Here is a 16,047-nt window from a genome sequence, read left to right on the forward strand (position 1 = left end):
AGGATGATGCTAGAAAGGACTGAAAATGGTTAAATTATAAATAAAGAAAGGTATTTAGAAAAATAAAATCATATGGGTTTGAATTTGTATACATTCATTTGCTTCTCTTTTGTTTCTGTTTTTTTTTTTTTTTTTTGGGGGGGGGGGTTGGGGCGCAAATTAGTTTTCAGGAACCAAAAAGATTGTTGTTACAAACTTACAATGGCTTTTTTCTTTTTGGGAAGAAAAGAAACAAACACAACCTTTAGCTCCGTTTGCAATAGATTTTGTCAAGTTTTTTCCAAAAAAGATTTGGCAAAATATGCTTGTTTATAGATTTTATCCATGTTTTGGCAGTTTTTGAAAATAAATTTTCCAAATCCCAAAACTAGCTCTAGAGTCTAGAGCTTTTTTTGGCCCAAAATATTTGATTTTTTAACAATTTTAAAAATTACCCCAAACTTTTGTATTTTATAAAAAAGCTCATCATCTATTATGACCCAACTAATCCATCAACTAATTACTATCATTTTCTTTTGGACTGGTGGATTTTATAATATTATTGTGATTGACGATTATAGTGGCTAGTAATTGTGTTATTAGCAGTTGATATTAAAATATCATGTCATGATTTTAGGATAGTGTATTATGTAGTACATTATAAAAATGATAATTTTGTGCCAAACTTATGTATGTTCAGGACTATGGTTTATAATAATGATAATGAATGACATCAATGAAGGTACTGCATATACATGATTAGCAAATTTGTTTGTTTGGTATTGTTGGATATTTTTTATAGTTCTTAGAGCTTATGGGTATAAGTCACATTTCATGTTTTTTCAACAACAAAAAAAGTAAAATATATTTTGAAAAATTATTTTCAAACAGATTTACATCTTCAAACCAAACTTCACCCAAATCAGATTTTTTAAAATAAATTTGAAAATTTATGGTCAAACGCTAGCTTAATTTCATGAGAGGACATTATTTACTTTTTGTAATTTTCCCTTTTATCATTTGCTATCTTCTAACTGCTAAGTATTGTAAAAAAAATAGGCTTATAGCAGACAACAAAATTGACCCAGTTTGGTCTTCTGTGTTTCATGTTCTGTTTGAAAGAAACGTAGTCAATTAAATTGAATGTTTTACGACTTCCTTTTGTACCCAAAAAAAAAAAAGGGAGGGGGGGGGGGGGGAGAGAGTAGAGCACATGCTTAGCAGTGCTAATGTATTGGCGGGTGTAATTAATTAAGTGACTAATTGCGTATCCAGCGAATAAATAAGTAGGTGGACGGCGGTAAGGATTAATCGTGGTCGTTGGTTTAAAGACGAAGCGACAGTTAGTCATAATTGTTGGATCCCGTCCACGTGACATTAATTTTTGCATTCGATTTCGTGTCGAAGGTTGATTCCTTTTTCTGTTCCAATTGTGTCAAATAATGTGACGTGGGATATAGGGGTTCCAATTATTAGTCAGTTGCCCAGTTCGCTAGCAGCCTGGCAGAACTTAGCCCACTCCCCGTCTCATTCTAAGTTTATCCCCACGCGCAATCATTTTATTGGAACAAGCAAAACTCAGATTAATTTAAATTTATGTCGTGTGAGGCTCGTTAAAAAAAACATGCGCTCTTTGTCAATAAAAAAAATCATACTCATGACTCGAACGTAATATCCTCTTATTGTAGATAAAGTGATTCTTTTCTTCTTACTGTAAGACGGATTTAGAATTTTGCTCAAGCGGATTCAGTCAAAGACGAAGGTATCTAATAGCATAAATTGTGGTTTGGTGTCGGGTATGACAAGTAGGGTTTGATCATTTTATTATCTTTTTTGCTCTTAATACAATATCAAAATGAAATCATTTTAAAGTTGGTACTCTTTAATTTTAACAAAACTGAAAATATTTTATGAAAGTTAAAAGAAATTATTTATCTCTATTCTAAGAAATTTGTCTATTTAATTTAACAAATTTTTATTAACTCCAAGATATTTAAATAAATCTAGAGTTTTCCTTGTTACTAATAAGAAGCTATTTGCAAAGAAAAGAGAAGAGAAATAGAAGTCAAGGAAATAGTAAAATGACAAAGGAGAGAACATGAGAGTAATAAATTTGGAGGATGATGTTTAATTTGAAACAAAGATGGTCTTGGTCTTCAGTTGCACACACTTCATTTAAGTATGGATTAAAAAAAACTAATTAGGAAATGCCCCAAATTAGATTAGATCCTAGCACCTCTCTCACACTTTGAACCCACTCGGCCACCTCCACTAGGAGCATGTTTATGTTAAAGTGGGTTCAAACATTTTTTATAGTATTAATTATTCTCTGTTAAATGTAATATATCAATATACGTAATATAATTTTTCTGCGAAAATTCAACGAAGCTGGTTTAGATGACACCATGTGGGTCCGCCCCTGCTTAATGCATGGTTATACTCGATTAAGTTCAAGCTAAAACCAAGAAGGCATGAATCAAGCATAGGCCTTATTAAAAGATAGGGCATGTATGCCTCCATTTCTCTTAGCGTGTATAATGTGCTCACATATAGTTTTAGGTATGTTTTCTTTTTTAGTTCAGATTAACTTAATGAGAATAAATGAAAGTCAATCTTTTAGTAAGCCTAATCAATTGTATAGTTATAAAAGAAGAACGGTCATAGTATTAAAACAAAAGATGTGCATATTAATTTCTCACTTCATCGTCTAAGAATAAATGGAAAAAATATATGCATGCCTTCATTCGTTATGAAAAGAATGAAAAGTCTGAAGTTGAGATATAAAATTTTATTTTTGCATTGCTTCAGTAAATTTGAAGTAAACATTATAATATTTGAAATTATATTAAACGTTCTATTGATCACGAGCTTTTGGGGGAAAAAAATTATAATAGTCAAAGGAAAAAAATTAGAACTCTCATATATTATAATTTTATTCGTTTGGGAATTGAAAGAGTATCATTTTTACTTCCATCAAACCATACCAGGCAGCCAGTCCCAAATCTACTCCCTAGCAATTCGTGACAACTGTACAGTCTAAGACTACTTATACATAAATCCTAATTATCGAATTGCCTTATAATTAATATCGTGAAGCAAGAACAAACATATATAATTAAATCCACACTCGGTATGCTTGTATTTCAAAGTCTATTCAAAATTGCGTTCAACAAGCAAGAAAATATCCAAGTAAGAAGTAGAAAATGTATATAGCTCACAGTAATTTCAGAAGCTGAGCAACCTTCAATATTGTGTTAATAGGCTACATATAATGGAAACCAGTGGCGAAGTCAGGAAATTCAATAAGGGTGCTCAAAATTTGAACACCCTTTGACGGTGGACTATGCAAGGGTGTTCAAAGTCTATTTTTAATCAATAACAAGTAATATTTTACCTTATACGTAGTATAATTTTTCGGCGAAGGGTGGTCAGTTGACCACCCTTGGGCCAACATAGCTTCGCCCCTGTGTGAACCATGCACCTCGCATGAAGATGCTTACCACTCATCGAATTAGTTTTTCACATATTTTGGAGTTTCGGGAGCAAGAATGTCACCCAGTATAAGGAGTATTACATCCCCTGACGCTATTTAACGGTAAGTCGCTGAAGAAATATGCGACTGTCGATTTAAAAATTTTAACCACATTTTGTTTTTGATTGAGATTTAATTACATTATTTTTGGATTGAAGGAGTGTAATTTCTTATTTTAAATGTAGTTTTAGTTTTTAAGTTCTTTTTAAATTTTTATTTAATTGAAGTTGAGTTAAAAGAATAGATTAAAATTGGTTTAATTGGTTCATAAGAGAATGTTTCATGAAATAATTTAATTAATCCAAAACAAATTGAACGAACCGAATAAAACATTATTTGTTCTTTGGAGCTAGTGATAGGTTTGTGGTAAGCAGAGTAATATTTTGTGATCTTCAAATCTTAAATTTGCCTCACTTTGTCATGTTTTGGTCAGAGTTGGATCCAAGAATTTAAGTTTATTAACTCCTATAGCAATTTCAAGGTCGATCATCAAATATTTATTGATACTAGTCTTTATGTTCGTGTAATGCACGGATAGTTTTGGTAGTCGGAGAGCAAGGCTGAAAAAAGAGAGCTCATTAAATCTTCTTTGTTTGAAAAGTATATGTACTATAAAAATATGGCCAAAAAAATTTAAATTATACTAGTCTTAGGGTATGCACGTTGCGCGTGTTCCCCACATCATTAAGTAAATAATTTTCAAAAACTCATATAAGTATTATATTAAACAGTATCTTTGAGTTCTAATAAAAATAAAATATATAACTTTGTAAAAGTATATATATTGATCCCAAATCCAACCCAATGAAAGTACTTAAGTTTTGTAAGAATATCTTATGAAATTTTTTGTTATTTTTATGCCTTAATATCGAACAAACAAGTAAAATAATTACTTTTATCACGACGAGTTGGCCTGTAATTCCTATAAAATTTAATAAGTGAAAATTTAAGTTTTAAAATGACTATTGTTGAGTGAATAATTTACAATAATAAACTAATATATAAAAATATACGGAGTTGTCATTTGTTAGAATATTTATAAAAAGAAAAAGAAAAATAATTAACAATAAATCATTTAGAATATATTTCATCTTCTATTATTTCATCCTTATTATTTCAAGTTTGCATACGTCAATAGAAAAATATTTATTGATTATATGTTATTTTATAATTATTGAGTAAATTCTATACATTTATAGATGATGTTTGCAAGTCAAAAATTATTGAGTGTAGCTTTAAATATTATATAAAAAATTTTAAAAATAAAATTTTAATTAATTTTAAAATGCTAAATACTAAAACATTTAACATGGAATGTATTATAATTATGGTACAAACTTCAAAAAAGTAAATAATTTATTTAAAGTAAAATCTTAATTGATTCAAAATTTAAAATATTATAATTTTTTATCTAATTCAAATAAAGAGTTATTTAATAACTAAAACTTTAGTTGATTTAAAATTTTTAATATTAAATAAATAATTAAATATCGTGAATAAAATGTGTATCTAAAAATATAAAATAATTAATAAAGGAGATAAATCAATATTAAACTAACATTGAAATCCTTATCAAATGCTCATTCCTAATGTCTATATACGTTGAATAAAGGGAAAAAATTTACAAACAAATAGTTTGAATGGTATAAGTTCAACTTAATTAATTACTCGTTTAAGTAAAATGTCAAAATAAAAAAAGTGACTACTACCTTAAGTCATAATGTTAACTACACACGTTTATAAGACAAAAAAGTTTTGGTGGGATTAATCTACATAATTAAAATAAGGAAAAATTTACTAATAAGTCAAATTTTAGTTAATTTTAAAGTCCTAGATATTAGGAAGTTAATTAAATGACTATTCCTAAATAGTAGGGAATTAATTAAATGAATATTCCTAAATATAGAAAAATAATTGAACGACTATTTTGTCTAGTGTAAACTTTAATTTTGAAGGTTAAAAAAGGCGAACGACATTTCGCTAAGTGCTTTTAATATAGTATAGATATATGCTCCTAAATTTTTGGACTTGATAAAAATTATAGTGACGCAACAGGAGAATTTTAAAATATCTTATGTCAGTAAGTAATATATTTTTTCATCAATGCTTCTACCTCACAAAAGCTAAAATATACTGAACTTCAGGATCCCCAACCTAGCGCCCAACGTCCTCGAGCAAATAACATTAATCACCAAATAAGATGATCAATTAAGAGTTTATAACCAACTAAGTTTTCTTGTATGAAGGTTACATAGGTTTTCTTCTCAATTCAAAGACCTATATTCATACGTCACTAAGTGAACTCAAACATAATCTTATCCGTCACCATCAATTTTCCTTAATTTTTGAAAGTTTTGTTGTGTATAAACTCAAAAATTAAAAGAAACAACAAATAATGAATAAGAAACATAAAAATTGTTGGATTGTATCGAAGCAAAATAAAGAAAACAAACATGTAACGAAGTAACATACCAAATTAAAATTATAAGATCTCAAGTGTTAGAAAAAAACGAAAGACGAAAATAAAGAGAGAAGCGACCGATTACTTGCGTTAGTGGAACTTTTCACTTTAGCGTACAAGTTTGAAAGAGCCTTGAATGAAATTCTCTTCAGTTTAACATCTGGAGGAAAGTATGCTGATAAAGCTAAAATGCTATCACGTTCCATGTGGTAATACAAAAATATAATCTATGTGAAACTGTTTGAACGAAAATTTTGAAATATGTGGTTCTAAACAAGTTAAAATAGGTTGCAGAATATTTGTATGATTATAAAACCTTCTCATTGATGTTAAATTTGAAAGTTTAAGCCGGATTATTTTTAAATTTAAAAATAAATTATTTTTTTGGAACGGACAAAAAAAGAAATAAATTTAGAACGGAGTTAGTATTACTATTAATAAGTCAATCAAAAACTTATGCGACTTTTACGGCAATATCTGCCGTTCACATGTAAACTTGCGGGTCCCACTGAGTAGAAGATTTACGCGATTTACAATGCGAAGCTAAATTCCTCAAAATCTACATCTTATTTCATTCTACACTGAACCGGCTTTTCACCTTACAAATAAATCGCTGCGCTAAAGTGGACGAGCCTTAATTAGCAGGAGAAAACGATGGACCAGAAGGACGCCGGAGCTCCCGTACTATCGAACCGGGTTCAGATAAACGGAATTTCCGTTCCGTTGACTCTGACTGCCGGAGGACAACTCCGATGGCCTGACCGGTGTTTATCAATTGAGAAAGATGTCCTAGGGTTCATCATCGAAGGTTCTCGGATCAAAATCAACGCTGTCATTGAGAGTGGAGCTGGAATTTGCTGCGGTGGTGACGGCGGAGCTCCGTTGAGGAAGACTTTCACTTTTGAGCCATTATCTGAGGATTCTCTTCGGCTTTGGAAACAAAGACTCCACGCAGTCCTCGATTCACTCGGTAACAACTGACGACAGAACTTTTGAGGAATGCAGTAGTTTATGTGTTATTAAAACTATGGTATTAGAATTTATAAAGTTACTGAAATGTTATTTGGAACCATATGAAATTATTAATTCATGTTTCCGAATACAACAACAACAACCCGGTATAATCCCACTAGTGGGGTCTGGGGAGGGTAGTATGTACGCAGACCTTACCCTAGAGAGATTGTTTCCAATAGACACTCGGCATCTTTACCTCCAAGAACTCCAACCTTGCTCTTGGGGTGACTCGAACTCACAACCTCTTGGTTGGAAGTGGGGATGCTTAATATCAGAGCAACCCACCTTGTCTTATAATGCGTGATTATTCATTCAGAGTAACAATGAGTTTTGGTGGAATTATATCCAGGTGCGGCTTTATGTGAGGGAAAAAAATGTTCATCTGAAGAGAATGCAAGATTTATTATGCTTAAGCATCAGAAATTCAATAAGTTAATCAGCTACAAAGTTCTTTTTCCCAAATTAAAGATTTTTCTATTCATTTTGTCTTAAGTCTTGATCTGATGTGTGATAGAACATGAATATGACACTGCCTACTAGCATATAGTAGTAGTATGTAACAGAGAAGAAAAGTTAAGGCAAATGAGTGCTTACCTAATTTAAAAAAAGGAAAAGGGCCAAAACTGCCCTGAAGTATCGAAATTGGTATAAAAATGCCCCTACCGTTATTTTTTTGGCTCAACATTACCCTTATTACTAACAGAAAATTCTGGGGAAAAAAATATATTTAATTAATATCCACGTGTCACCGTTCCATTGGTCTAACTTAAACTTCAACTAAAATATAACTAAACTCACCCTTAACCCGTCCGAATATTGACCCGCTCCGATTTTAAAACACAACTCTCTCTCTCTCTCTCTCTCTATATATATATATATCCGCCCTGTTGCTATTTGGGCGGAAGACGGATCCGTCGGAAATAGCAACGTACACAGTAGCCTATCTCATTTGCAAATTATGTTATGAGTAGAAAATCCTTTTTTTACTAGACTTAACACAATAATCTAATCGAGAAAATTGAATCCATGATAACAATCAAAATAAGAAAATAAATACTTAAGAAATTATCTAAAAAAATTGTTAACTATTATTAGTACATCATATGAACCCAGCGTGTATGAAATGTGACAATTGCACAATACCCGTTACACGGAGTAGAAAAGCTTACATATTAATTGAATAAATAGTGAAATAAATAAAAAATAGAAATACACATCACATAAACAAAAAAATTGAAAAAACAAATCCTCAAATTTTCACGGAGGAATGACAAAAAATAGTGAAGAAACCTCCCCACAAATTTCAAATAAAGAAAATTATATTATAAATAATACTCATTGCATAAACAAAAAGAATCTAAACTTTTTGCATTAAGAAGAATATGACAATTCCTTCCATCTTCCATAAAAATAATTCTAATAGAGAACTCAATTTTGAGTTTGCCTCATGAATAATAGTAGACATACACTCGTAAGTAAATGCTCACTAAAATGAAATAGCGAAGAGAGAGAGAGTTATGTTTTAAAATTGGGGCGGGTCAATATCTGGGCGGGTTATGGGTTGGGGTCTATGTTAGACCAATGGGACGGTGACACGTGGATATTATTTAAATTTTCTTTTTAAATGAATTTTCTGTTAGTAATAAGGGTAATGTTGAGCCAAAAAAACAACGGTAGGGGCATTTTTATTCAAATAGGTGGATGGAGGGCAATTTTGTACCAATTCCAATACTTCAGGGGCAGTTCTGGCCCTTTTCCGTTTAAAAAATAAAAAAGGAGTGCTTCTAGCTTGCTTTTCCTTAAACCTAAGAAGCTGGCTCTTTAGTTAAGTTGGCGCTTCTGCGTTCTGGCATGCTTTGCTTTTCGTCTTGCTTAAAATGATATTCTGTTCTGTTAACTACAGATAGTTAAGGGTATTGTTATTATCATCATTATTCTGGTTGTTATTATTATTAATTCTTTTTTTTATAACCTTGGTGTCCGGAAAGCTTGCTTGCATCTCAGCTAATTCCACGGGTTACCTGCTATCTCCCACTACCACAGGTGCCGGGTAACTCTGTCCACCAAGTCTTGGACAGATGGAAAGAAATCACCTAGTGTTTTTCGCATCCACTAGGATTTGAACTTGAGACATCATGGTTCTCAACCCACTTCATTGACCACTAGGCCACACCCTTGGGTGCTTCTTCTATTTGTTGTTATTATTATTTATTTTGGTGTTTATACGTGATATAGAATACTTGATATCATGGGATTTTAGGTCGTCCTAAGAGACTTTTTGTACTTCTGAATCCATATGGAGGAAAGCGATCTGCATCAAAGATATTTCTTGATGATGTAAAGCCCCTACTTGATGATGCAAATATTCACTACACACTGCAAGGTTTGAAATATTGAATCTTCTTATCCACGTGTGGCTGGTGTTTGTTCAATGATTTTACTTGAGTCTATAATCATGACTTATACTCTTAATCTTTCACTCTCAGAAACTAAATATCGGTTACATGCAAAGGAAGTCGTTCATTCATTGGATCTTTTGAGCTACGACGGAGTTCTTTGTGTCAGTGGGGATGGAATTTTGGTTGAGGTAGGTTGGTCATGTTTTTTATTCTTTTGTTATCTTTGTCTGGCCTATTGTTGTGTGATTGTCCATCAGTCCGGCTCAAACAATTTTGCAGTATACTCTTCTTTTGACATATAGTACTTGATTATGGAATACCTAGCTTGTTTATTGAATGGAAGGTTATCCTTTCCTGTTGTAAGGCTCAAGATATTTTAGTTTATATAAAATTCTGATTTAAAAGATGTCAAAGATGAATCCACAGTGGAAAAACTGAGATGTAAATTTTACTACTTAACCAGTCAGTTCTTCCTAAGACTTCTACTCAGCTGCATTATGAGAGTGCATTAAGATCTTCAGGGTAATTATTTGTTAACTTACTGAAAGGAATTGCTAATGCCAATAAATAAACTCATAAATATCATGATTAAATGTAAAACAATCAAAGATCAATTTATGGTACTTATTTCTAAACATTAAAGAGCTTATATATAACTATATTGTTCTTATGCTTCATATGTATACATAGAAACATCGGAACTGCATATAAAAAGAGAAGCACAGATGCTTTGTACACTTACCCCCCTTCCCCAAAAAAAGAAAAGAGAGAAAATAAAAGAAAGTCAAAGAGTTATGTTGAGTCTCTAAGACACATTGCACTGAAGTAGATGAAATGTCTTAGAGGTGAGTCCTGGAACAACTTCAGAGTTGCTCCACTGTGATTTTGATGGAATCCACAACAAGATTACACGCATCTCTGTTCTCCAGTTATCCTTCGTTCTAAGAGGCTCGTGCCCTGAGGGCTGTCTTTTAAAATTTTTGGCTATTCGTTTCTGAGGTAAATGATGATAATCATCCAAGTGCTCATCATGTTCTTACGTTCTTGATTTTCGATTTTTAGTAGGTAGTGAATGGACTACTTGAAAGGGAGGATTGGAGTTCTGCAATAAAGATGCCTCTTGGAGTAATACCTGCAGGTCTGTTTCCTTCTCTTGCTGGTGTTTGTATATTTTGAATAGCTTTTATTGTGGAGCTTGATATACATGATTATGGTCTGTCGCATTAAGCTTTTTGTTTTTACATGGTTATACCTGTAGTATGCTAAACTTCTATATACCATTACTCAAAAAGAAAAAAACCTATAGTATGCTTAACTACCAGATTAACTCTTCACTCTATCTTCTGAAAGGTCGTCAGGAGCACATGGTGCTGACACACATTTCTATGACCTACATATCTAGAATAGACGTGCGGTGACACACATCAGCAAAGACAAACTGTGTCATGTCATTTTGGATTCTTCTTCTTGGGGTATGTGTAATGTGATTCCGTGTGACCTATAAGTCACGGGCTCGAGCCATGGAATCAGCCATTGATGCTTGCATAAAGGTATACTGCCTACATCACACCCCTTGCGCTGCGGCCCTTGCCCGGACCTTGCGTGAACGCGGGATGCTTCGTGCACTGGGCTGTCCTTTACTAAGAGAAGCCTACTTGGGGAAGAGAAGGGAGCCCTAACTAACAAATTATTAACAGAAATGTGTGCACTTCAAGGACACCTTAGGATGTATATAACACTTAACAACTTATTCCAGCAAATAAAATGCTTCAACTGCCAACAAACCAGATTAATAGCTGCAGATATATGCTAACAATTTTCAGCTTTAACCTTTTCATTCTTAGTAGTTAACTGATTAAGACCTATCTTGTTGTTTCGATAACACTGTATTTGGTAGAGGCAGTTGGATCAGGTTAGAAACTTCTTACCCCTAATATTCTAAACAACACACCCCGCCCCTCCCCTCGCGCGCAAGGAAATGAAATTTGCATTTACGTTCAAGAGAGAGATTTGGACATCCTTATGAATTCCCTTCACCAGAATCTTTCTCTGATCGCAAATATTCCACATAATTTCTAATCTTGGTAGATTCGTTTTCAGCTCTTTGAATTTCATTTTGGCTTTAAATGTGTAAAAACCTGAGATCCACTTGATGGTCAAGGATTTTTGTTTATGGGACTTACTGCTTCGCTCGTCGGCTGTTCATTAAAGTTTTACAATATAATGTGCATAGCCTTTTTAGTAGCTTTTGACTAAAACTTTAGCACATGGAACCAATGTTGTTTGCTTTCATCCACTGTCTTATAGTTGCATTTTTGTGTATGCAAATGCAGGCACTTCAAATGGGATGGCAAAATCTCTTCTAGATTCTGTCGGTGAATCTTGTACTGCATTTAACGCAACTCTTGCTATTATTAGAGGTAAATAATTGCTATCCTTTTAAACTAAAATGGTGATTCCCGAACTGATGTTTCAATTACATTTCTTTTTCTGTTGAATCAAAGAAGCTCTTTAATTCTCTATGTATGTTTGATCAATGGCAGGGCATACAAGATCACTAGATGTAGCTACAGTTTCACAGGGGCAGAAAAGGTTTTTCAGTGTGCTAATGCTTGCCTGGGGTATGTATATTTGACATTGGCTCTTCTGGTTTTGACACTGTTTTTGTTTCTTATCTGCTTAAGTTCTTTGCAAATTGATATATGATTAAACTATCTAACAGGACTCTTTGTTTTTCAGGTCTTGTAGCTGATATAGATATAGAGTCCGAGAAGTATAGATGGATGGGTAGTGCTCGAATGGATTTTTATGTATGTTTTGCATCTGTTTCCTCTAATATATATTTTTCTTAAATTTCGGTATCAGAAGTTAAAATTCTGGATCATTGGATTTATTTACAAATTCTCTGGCTTGCTATACAACATCATTCCTTGGTTTCTCTCCCTCCCTCTCTCTCTCTCTCTCTCTCTCTCTCTCTCTCTCTCTCTCTCTCTCTCTCTCTCTCTCTCTCTTTCTTGTTACTCCTTACTCCTTCTCTTTCCTTGGAAAGTTTGGTTTCATTATGATATTTGAGATTCACTGACCCAGAAATTTGGTCAGCTTTTTGTGTACCTGGATTGTTCTTCATGGACACCAATTCCATCCCCCTTGCATCTCTCTCTTTTCCTATGAGGAAAAAAAGAAAAGAAAAAGTAGAATGCCTCTTCAGTTGATTACGTGCTTAGTGGTTCTTGTAGCCATTAAAGCATCACAGTTTGCTTTTTAATTGCTAGTCTCATACTGTTTTTCCAGGCAATACAGCGGATATTTCGTCTTAGAAGGTATACTGGCTGTATAAAATTTTTGGCTGCACCAGGGTATGAAAATTTTGGAGAACCACTTGAACTTGAAGGTGAAATTAATGAGCTTAACTCGAATCGGGTTCAGCAAAATTGCTATTGTGGTCCGGCTTTTGACATGAAGGGTTTCAACCGCAAGATTGAGGGGCCTTTCGTCTCAATCTGGCTTCATAATGTTCCTTGGGGAGGTGAAGATGTTCTCGCAGCACCCGATGCCAAGGTTGGTTGAGTTTCTTTGGACATAATTGTGAATGTTGCCTCCATTGAACTTGTGATCTGATTCCTCTCAGTGCTACTTTTAAAATATACCAGATAGAATGGCTTCTGTAATATGTAGTTTGAATTTGGATCAGATATTTTTTTTTATGTGTCATCCACAACTTCTAGGGCTTATTTTGAATTACTTTAAATCAGGAGTTACCTTTAAAATTGATGACTTTTAACTGTGTGTCTTCATCTTTCATGCCAAACTTTTCAAAGGTAACTCCAGATTTAAAGTAATTCTTGGGGCATCTTCACTGTACTAGTTTTTTTTTGGTAAGTAATAAAGATTTTATAAATGCTTGCACTAAGCCAGTGCGACATAACATAACTACTAATAGTTTTTTTTTGGTGTAATAAGTAAGCAAAATTTTTTGTCAATCAATTAGCTTTCCACATTTTGAATATAGAGTCAAAGATAAATATTTTGACTTAGTCGGAAAAGATGAGTTTCTTTCTGTAGGCTAAAAGTAGGCTTCCTACAATACGGGTCACGATGTGGGCCTGACTTTACTGATTAAATGATTTTATGATGTTCTAGAGGTGAAGACCCTCTGCTTAGACTAGGACTCTTGCAAGTAGTAACTTGACATAGTAGTTTTCTTCTTTTACTTTCTCCTAAACATAAGTCTGCATTTTATGAGTAGAATATTCTGCAATAATGGTTTCATTATAGTGCCATTGCTGAAGGAACATGTCTAATCCCTTTCCTATAAAAGGCCCTGCACTTGCAGATGCATATATCAAGCTACTACATTTCCTCTGTTCTTTCTTTAGAAGCACTAAGCTGTGGATACTTAAATTGCGACTTTCCCACTGCATGTTTTGGCATATCTTGAACTTCCTTTTTTCTTTTTGGGCTCATGTGCAGTTTTCAGATGGTTACTTGGACTTAGTTGTGATGAAAGATTGCTCAAAGTTATCCTTGCTGACGTTGATGAGTGAGTTAAATAAAGGAGGTCATGTTAGATCACCGCATGTCTTGTACTTGAAGGTTAGATTCATCATCTTAGCTCTCTAAGTTACCTCTATTATGCAAGTTCTTGTCGCGTTTATTTTTTCTTCCTTTTCTTTTTTATATTTTGGAACAACTCTTACAATTCATTTTATTGTCGCATATTAAAATCAGTGTTTTAAAAGGCGTGGGCGTAAAGTGAGGCGTTTTACATATGCCTCAGCGGGGCGTAAGCCCCATAGATATTTAGTTTTTAATATTTTATAAAATAATATAATGACAGTAAATATTTATAAACATGTAAAATTGTATAAATATTGAAGAAAACTATATATGTGTGTGCTCCATCCCCACAAAAAATTAATCAAAACAATCTATTATACGTTACTTACAAGTACAAGTAATTTGAGTCAAAGAATAAAGTTTTCTATATGGAGGAACAAAAAGGATGATTAACCTGCAATTTGAACTTTGAATTTGTTGCTACGAAGAAGAATGTAGTTCTCTTTGTATTTGTAAAAAAAATTAAATATTCGTTGCTTTTGGGAGATATTAGCAGACTAGAGGACAAGATAAAAAATTGGAAAAACCATGAATATTAGGGCTTAAATCAATAAAAAAGGTCTTTACTTTTAAATTTAATACTTTTGAGTTCCTTTTTAAACCTTTTGAGTAATTACCAAACTGACTTTTGAGAATTTGAGTATTATATGAAAGACTAATTCAACAAATTTTGTTTTAATTTGAAAAAGTCTCTTGGGCTTACTCCTTACTAAAAAAAACGCGCCCCGAACGCCCGGGGCGTACGCCCCGAACGCCCGGGCGTACGCCTCTTGAGACTTTCGCCCCACACCATCGCCCCAGGGCGTTTTTGGTACGCCTCGCCCCGGGGCTCGCCCCGGAAACGCCTTTTAAAACAGAGATTAAAATAATAAGACCTATATTCTTTTTGTTCATTTTTCTCTGAAAGTTTTATAAAAGACATAATTAAGTAAATAAAAGTGTGCTATTTAATCAGCTTAAGCTTTTAGACGAAATGATGATACACACTTCAACATAGTACCAGAGCAGGTAGAGGTCTTGGTTTTGAGTATCATTGCCACCCATTATCAAAAAAGAATTTTTATGTGCTTGGCCCATAAAAAAGAATCAAACATGTACGCGAGCGGGCATTTAAAATTCTGATGAGATGGTTACACATTTCTACCGTTTCAAATTCTGATGTTTGTCTAGCGGTGCAATCAGAATGTAGTGTAATTCCTTGACCAAATAGGTTGGGTTTTGTAGCAGCTGAATTAAATAATGACACCCTTTGCCTGAATAATCAGCAATACAATAACCCCAACCCCCAATCTTAACCCATGCATATTCGCGTTTGATGTGCTAAAATAAGAGATAAGTTCTTTTTTGATAAGTCAACTATTTTGAAATTAGAGAGAAGTTTGTGCATTAATTAGGATTTAACCCAAGGCTTCTTATTGATTTAAAACAACCACAGGTAAAGGCTTTTGTTTTAGAGCCTGGTCCACGATCAGATGACTCAAACAAGGAAGGGATTATTGATGTAGACGGTGAGGTCCTTGCCAGAGGTAGAGGAACTTACAAGTCTGAGCAGAGGACATTGATGGCCTATGACAAGCTCCATATTGAAGTAGATCAAGGGTTGGCTACAGTATTTTCACCTGTCTGTTAATTTTTGTCTGGTTCAATTTATTCACCGAAAGAGAAATTAGTTCTAGCTGGTGGTTTCTGTATAGAATGATGGCGAAAGAGGGGTTAAATGAAGGAAGCATATGAATCTATTTTTTTCTTCTTTTTTGGGGTGTGGGGCTGTGTTGCTTCTGAACTTTGTCTTGAGCGCTTTTGGAGCTTACAAGTGGACTGATCTTCACCTATACAACAGGCCATCCCCCCTCTCCCCTACAAGAACTGAGTTCAGTGCTAATTGTGTACAGATTTTCCCAAGGTGGAGTTGGGAATGTTGCCATTTTATTCTTGTGACTCCGGCATATCCGACTGTAGACGACAAATCATTGTAGACTATTTTTGACTGTATGAATCTAATTATTTCACTCTGCCGCTGGTTGTGAAATGATATCGTTTGTGAA

The 16,047-nt window shown here is 33.5% G+C and overlaps 1 protein-coding gene across 1 annotated transcript; it reads left to right on the forward strand.

Annotated features, from left to right (window-relative positions):
* The first annotated feature begins 6,534 nt into the window (after positions 1 to 6,534).
* On the forward strand, positions 6,535 to 16,047 carry LOC107771177 (sphingosine kinase 1). The gene is made up of 10 exons (XM_016590508.1): positions 6,535 to 6,942; positions 9,247 to 9,369; positions 9,473 to 9,573; positions 10,451 to 10,523; positions 11,719 to 11,805; positions 11,929 to 12,006; positions 12,125 to 12,195; positions 12,677 to 12,943; positions 13,856 to 13,978; positions 15,438 to 16,047. Exons 1-10 carry the CDS (start codon positions 6,627 to 6,629, stop codon positions 15,630 to 15,632), a joined length of 1,434 nt encoding a protein of 477 aa, XP_016445994.1. The 5' UTR covers positions 6,535 to 6,626; the 3' UTR covers positions 15,633 to 16,047.

The sequence above is a fragment of the Nicotiana tabacum genome, chromosome 17 (genome assembly GCF_000715075.1).
Source record: "Nicotiana tabacum cultivar K326 chromosome 17, ASM71507v2, whole genome shotgun sequence".
Lineage (NCBI taxonomy): Eukaryota > Viridiplantae > Streptophyta > Magnoliopsida > Solanales > Solanaceae > Nicotiana > Nicotiana tabacum.